Source organism: Camelina sativa, chromosome 14 (genome assembly GCF_000633955.1).
Source record: "Camelina sativa cultivar DH55 chromosome 14, Cs, whole genome shotgun sequence".
NCBI lineage: Eukaryota > Viridiplantae > Streptophyta > Magnoliopsida > Brassicales > Brassicaceae > Camelina > Camelina sativa.
In genome coordinates this window covers 4,637,759-4,644,625 of record NC_025698.1, presented here as the reverse complement: position 1 = coordinate 4,644,625, position 6,867 = coordinate 4,637,759, and the positions used below count along the sequence as shown (strand labels likewise).

The 6,867-nt window shown below is 40.9% G+C and overlaps 1 protein-coding gene across 1 annotated transcript; it reads left to right on the top strand.

Annotated features, from left to right (window-relative positions):
* Window positions 1,638-2,501, top strand: LOC104743216. Its single transcript, XM_010464325.1, has one exon. It carries the CDS (start codon window positions 1,638-1,640, stop codon window positions 2,499-2,501), a length of 864 nt encoding a protein of 287 aa, XP_010462627.1.

Sequence of the window (6,867 nt, the reverse complement as noted above, 5' to 3'; positions counted from 1 at the left end):
AAAGACCTAAAAATAAGCCTCTCCGCGGTACTCCCACTGGGTCCGCAACCTCTGTCTCCTCCCCCTCAACTCATACTCCGCCAGAGTCTCCAATCTTTGCTGGGGAAGCCTCGATCTGCTCTCCAACAAAAGTATTGCCTACATCCCTTGAGGTGTCAGCCAACAATGAAACGTCCGCCACTGCCACAGTCCCTCCTGCAGGGACAGTCGTTGTGGCTCCCGGAAACCCTAGACCCCCAATTTCTAGGGCAGAGGCTACACCCGCCACTAACCCGGTTGTTGTACCTTCAATTGATGTTCAAGCTACAATTGGGGAGCAATTGTGCCCTAATAGTATTACCGTTCAGGCGATTTCACCTCCAATTGGAGTTAATCCGGTGACTCCCCCGCAACTTGAAGAAGCTTCCCCATGGAAAGCTCTAGTTAAAGACTCCTCTAATCCCCTGCAGAAAAGAGGTACCCCTTTCACTCTCGAATCAGGTGAAACCTGCGTGACTATCCCCAACATAGTCATTGAGAAAAACAAAAAAGCTTGGAATAGCTTTATCCTAGGCCAATTCTATGAAGAACCTCCCACCAGAGGTGCGGTGCACGCTATTGTGAATGGTATCTGGAGTAAGCAACGCAGAGATATTACAATCTCCAAAATGGAGGGTCACTCTTTTCTTTTCAAAGTCCCCTGCCCGAATGCTCGAAGACGAATTCTTAGCCAGTGTCTGTGGCAAGTCGATGGCCAAACGATGTTCGTCACAAAATGGTCCCCTGACATTACTCCAAAGAAGTCGAAGCTGTCACTTGTTCCCGTCTGGCTTGACTTTCATGGTGTCCCCCTGGAATTCTTCAATCGTGAAGGTCTTGAGCATATTGCTGGTTTGGTAGGACACCCGGTATGTCTTCACCCTCACACGGAGAAGCTAATCAACATTGAGGTGGAGAAGGTGTACACGGTCGTTGACCCGCGTAAACTACTCCCTGAGGCTGTCAACGCTAGATTTGAATCCGGCCAAATTAAGAGAATCCGCGTTTCCAGTCCATGGTTGCCTTCTGTGTGCAGTCATTGCAAAAAGATAGGCCACACCATATCTAGATGCACCTTTGCTCCTCCTCTATGTAATGTTTGTGGCTCAGTAAAACATACTGGTTTGCTTTGTCCCCGAGTAAAGAAGGATAAAAGCAATGGTAAGGCCCCTCTTCTTAGTCATCTGCCAATTGTTGAGAAAGGTGCCTCAGTGATCCCTCATAAACCCTCAACTACTCATCTGATCCCTGTGCCTCCTCTCGATAAACAAAACTCCGCTGGGAAGTCTAAAGTTGGGCCGCAAGTACAGGGAGAAGCGAGTATCAGTATGGTACCCCCTCGGTCTGCCTACCACACATTGCCTTCAACTCTCAGTCTCAATCAGGAGGGTGCAAACCTTTGTGTAGACCTGACAACGAGTCTTTTCTCTCATGTGCCTCCGGGGCTGGAGGATATTCAAGGGAACAACTCGGAGTATGATAGTGCCTCAGACGAGGATGATAACCCAGAAGTTGACTCTGATCATTTCCTCAAAGTTATCTCCAAGCGTCTCCTGAAGAAGAAGGATTCTCGAGCAAGGGTTAGAGGCCCTTTATCCCTCTAAATCTATATCCCCTTTATGGATATTTTTTGTCGTAATGTAAGAGGTTTAAACGACCCTGTAAAGCGAAGAAATTTTAGGAATTGGCTAAAGCATCATAAGCCTCTTTTTGGTGGGATTCTAGAAACCCATATTAGTCCTGACAAAGCACAGCGTATCTTGTCTTCTGTGGCTTCAGGATGGTCTTTTGCGGCTAACTATCCTTTCTCAGATCTTGGAAAGATCTGGGTCCTTTGGTACCCTTCGGTGCAAGTAACAATTTTGTCTTCTTCTCTCCAGATGATGGTATGGATGGTGCAGTTACCTTTTGTGTTTGAGGAACTCGTTGTCTCGGTAGTCTATGTTTCCTCAGTGTGTAGTGAGGAACGTAAAGCCTTATGGCAGGAGCTTCAAGATCTATCTCACTCGCATCTTGTCTTGAACAAACCGTGGTTAGTCATCGGGGACTTTAACCAGACACTTTACCCACATGAACACTCTGTGACACCCACTGCCTCATCTTCTAGAGGAATGCGTGCCCTCAGTCAATGCCTGTCCATTGCCAAGCTATCAGATCTGCCTTTCTATGGTAATACGTTCACTTGGTCAAACAAACAAGATACAAGACACGTGGCAAAGAAACTAGACAAAATCCTTGTTAATGATGATTGGTTCTGCTGCTTTCCATCCTCCATAGGAGTTTACGGTGAACCTGGGTTCTCGGATCATAGCCCTTGCTGCGTCTTCTTGGATACAGAAAAACCGAAGCAGAGATCCCTCTTCAAGTTCTTGACCCTTCTCAATCGCAATCCTGACTTCTCTCCGCTAGTAAATCTGTGGTGGAATGCCCTCTCTTTTGATTGTTCCAAGATGTTGAAGCTCTCCAAAAAGCTAAAAGAATGAATGGGAATCATTAGAGTATTCGCTAAAGATAATTACTCGGATATTGAAAAGCGTGTGAAAGAAGCATATGAAGACCTTCAGATCTGTCAACAGGCTCTGCTAAGATCTCCTTCTCCTCAGACGATTGAGAGTGAAAAAACTGCTCATAGACAATGGTGCATCTTATCTCAAGCTGAGGAATCCTATCTAAGACAAAAGGCGCGCATCTGTTGGCTTGAGGAAGGAGATAAGAACTTGAAGTTCTTTCACAGAATCATCCGCTCTCGTCAACTTCAAAACCAGATACTTTACCTGTTTGATGAAAATGACCAGATGGTAGACTCAAAGCAAGGAATTCAAAAGCTAGCGGTGGACTACTTTCAACGTTTTCTTGGAACTGAATCTTCAGCCAACCCTCCCTCGGTAGAGTGTATAGCCTCTATTGTTCCTAAAAGGTGCTCTGTCTCCGCAATACATGCTCTGTCCACTCCTGTCACCCCTGAGGAAGTTAAAACAACGGTGTTCTCTCTCCCGAAAAACAAGGCGCATGGACCAGACGGTTATCCTGTTGAGTTCTTCACAGCTCAATGGGATATTGTGGGTTCGGATCTCGTTGGTGCAGTTCTTGAGTTTTTCAATTCTGGCAAGATTCTCAAGCAGTGGAACTCTACGCTTCTTACTCTTATCCCCAAGACATCAAACAGGGCAAAAATGACTGATTTCCGTCCCATTGCGTGCTGCAACACAATTTACAAGGTTATTTCAAAGCTCTTGGCAAATAAACTCAAGTCTGTCTTATCGGACCTTATCTCAAATACTCAGTCAGCCTTCATACCAGGGCGTCTCTTAGTGGAAAATGTTCTCCTGGCGACAGAGCTTATCCAGGGGTACAATCAGAAGCGGATATCACATCGTGGCATGTTAAAGGTTGACCTCAGGAAAGCGTTTGACTCTGTCCACTGGGTTTTCATCATCAATGTTCTTAAGGCCATGGAGTTTCCAGAGCATTTCGTTAATCTGATTAGAGAGTGTGTTCCGACACCGTCTTTCTCAGTTTCTGCCAATGGGGAATCTTATGGCTACTTTAAAGGTGCAAAGGGGCTTCGTCAAGGTGACTCAATATCCCCTTATTTGTTCACCCTAGCCATGGAGGTGTTCTCTCAAATGTTAAACACTCAATACAACAATACCTGTATTGGACACCATCCTTCAGCAGAGAACCCGCAGGTAACTCATTTGGCTTTTGCAGATGACATAATGGTGTTTTTTGATGGAAGATACAACTCCCTGGAAAACATCACTAAGGTCCTCCTTGACTTCTCTGAGATCTCGGGATTGCATACGAACATGGACAAGACTGATTTGTTCATCGCAGGAGTGAACCAGCCTGAAACCGAATGGATGGCCTCTATTGGTTTCAAGTTTGGTTCACTGCCCATTCAGTACCTTGGACTGCCACTGATGCATCGTAAGCTCCGTATGGCAGAGTACAAGCCCCTAATAGACAGAATCTCAGCAAACTTCTCCAACTGGTCTGCTCGTGCTCTGTCATATGCAGGAAGAAAGGAACTCATTTCCTCTGTTATATACGGCACCATAAACTTTTGGGCTTCTGCCTTCATCCTCTCCAAAGGGTGTTTGCAGAACATTGAGAGTCTATGTGCTAACTTTTTGTGGACAGGTGATATAACGAAAAAAGCAAATGCAAAAGTAGCTTGATCAACTCTCTGTTTACCTAAGGAAGAAGGGGGATTGGGTTTTAGACGAATGGCCACCTGGAACAGAACGTTATGCCTAAAGCTCATTTGGAGGCTTCTTTCTGCAGCGGATTCTCTATGGGTTCAATGGATTAAGAACAACAAAATAAGAGATGAGATTCTTTGGAAAATTGACGAGAAGAAGCATACCTCCTGGACGTGGAAAACTCTGCTTCATCTTCGACCCTTAGCCAATTCTTTCTTGAGATGCGTCGTGGGCAATGGACAGCAGGCAAGCTTTTGGTTCGACAACTGGACTCCATTCGGACAATTATTTAGTTCCTGGGGCCAACAGGGCCAGTTCAAACCGGTATTCCTCTAAATGGGACTGTGGCACTTGCTTCCTCTCCGAATGGCTGGCTCCTACGTCCAGCTCGATCTCCTCAAGCTGAAATGCTTCAGTTTTATCTAACAACTGTTCAGTGTCCGGCTCAAAGTTTAGACCAGGATTGTTTCCATTGGTGCACGCAAGGTAACACTACTGGTACTTGCAGTACTAAACACACCTGGGAAACACTAAGGGAGAGACAAGAAGCACTTGTTTGGACAAAGCATGTGTGGTACAAAGGTGTTATCCCAAGACACGCCTTCATGATGTGGCTAACGCATCTAAATCGGCTCCCCACGAGAACCAGGTTGGCAAGCTGGGGAATGCAGATTGAAATTACCTGTTGCATCTGTGGTACTTTTCCTGAGACTCGTGATTATCTCTTCCTCCATTGCGAGTACAGCGAAGACATCTGGTTGCAAATAACAACGAGACTAAGGTACAATTCTTTTGTCTTTCACACATGGGAGGCATTTTCATCATGGCTCGACATACCTGATTCTTCCTCAAAGCTCTTCCTTCGGCGTTTGGTTGCTCAGGCAATCCTCTACGCCATCTGGATAGAAAGGAACAATCGTCTGCATAACCACATCACGACACCGGCCCATATTCTGTTCAAGATGGTGGACAGGCAGATAAGGAATGCAATCATAGCAAAGAATCATCGGAAACCATTCAAGCATCTTATGCAAGATTGGCTAAAATTTCTCTAATGCAATAGTTTTAGCACTTTCTAAGATAGCTCTCGTTTTTTTATTTTTTTTGAGCAAGATCTTTCTTTTTGTACCCAAGTTATTGTATCATGTACAGTAAAACCTCTATAAATTAATAATGTTGGGACCAAGACATTTTATTAATTTATAGTGATATTAATTTATAGATATATTTTTAATTGTTTATTTTTTTTTAAATTATGAATTGGAACAATTATAGCAAAATAAGATTAAACTTTCGGATGTTATAAATTTTATGGTTTAGGAATTGAACTTTTAATATTTATAAAGCATTATTGACAATAAATTACAAATACTATAAACAAATTGACTTATACACATGACATACATAAATTCAAATTTATGAATAATAATAATATTAATTCTCATATTNGAATTGAACTTGTAATATTTATAAAGCATTATTGACAATAAATTACAAATACTATAAACAAATTGACTTATACACATGACATACATAAATTCAAATTTATGAATAATAATAATATTAATTCTCATATTTTAATAATCTGTCTAATTATCAAATTGTAAATGATGCATATCTAAAAATTAAAACTTTAAAATTTAATTATTTGTATGACATGTTATAAAATATTTTAGAGATATCATTATAGTTTGAAAATACAACATTACAAATGTTCTATAGAAATGAGTTTTAGGAGAAACATACACTATTATATCAGTATATATATATATATAAATTTACATGATTATTAATTTATGATATTATTGGGACCATATTTTACATTGAGATTTCAAAAAAATTATTATCTTATTATCTTATCGAATATTGTTAATTTTTATATTGGTCCGATTTGGGACCAGCAAAATTTATTAATTTATAGTGATTATTAATTTATAGAGGTTTTACTGTACAATATATTTTCTTCAATGGAAATTCACAAAAAAATTTTTAAAAAAAGAGAAAATGATTTTGTTTGATCACTATGGCGTATTGTTATCATTCCATAATATATCAATAGTTGTTCCACGCTATAGTAATTTGTTTTTGTTTTCGGGAGACGATGGTAGGATCGAGAATTTTCTGGATACACTACAAGAAAAAGCTACATTGATAGCAGTAGAAGATAGCTTATTTTCCTGAACTGCTATAGAAGATAAATATTTTATTTTGATTACTTATAATAGCATTAAAACAATGTTATGACAAAAAATCAGTAAGCGGGAAGACAAAATCACTTGTTCCGCCAAAATATAGGGAAAATTTTCAGATTTTACATCAAAAATAGTTTTGAGTGCCAAGGAAAAAAAAAACTTTGAACGGAGAAAGAAAATAAATAAAAGAAAGAAAACCTTCCACGACTCTTCTCCTCCATAGCCTCTCGTCTCCATCGAGTTTTTCTCCGTCTGTTAATAAAAAAAAAAAATTCCGACGAATACTGATAGTGAAACTTTCTCTCACTATATTCGCAAAGAAGACACCATCATTGAATCGAATTCAGATCACACAATTCGCCATAGATAACTCAACTACAGATCTGTTATCTCGATCGGAAACCGCCGTAACTCGACATCCTCTCTTTCGATCTGATTCCATAACCGTGAAG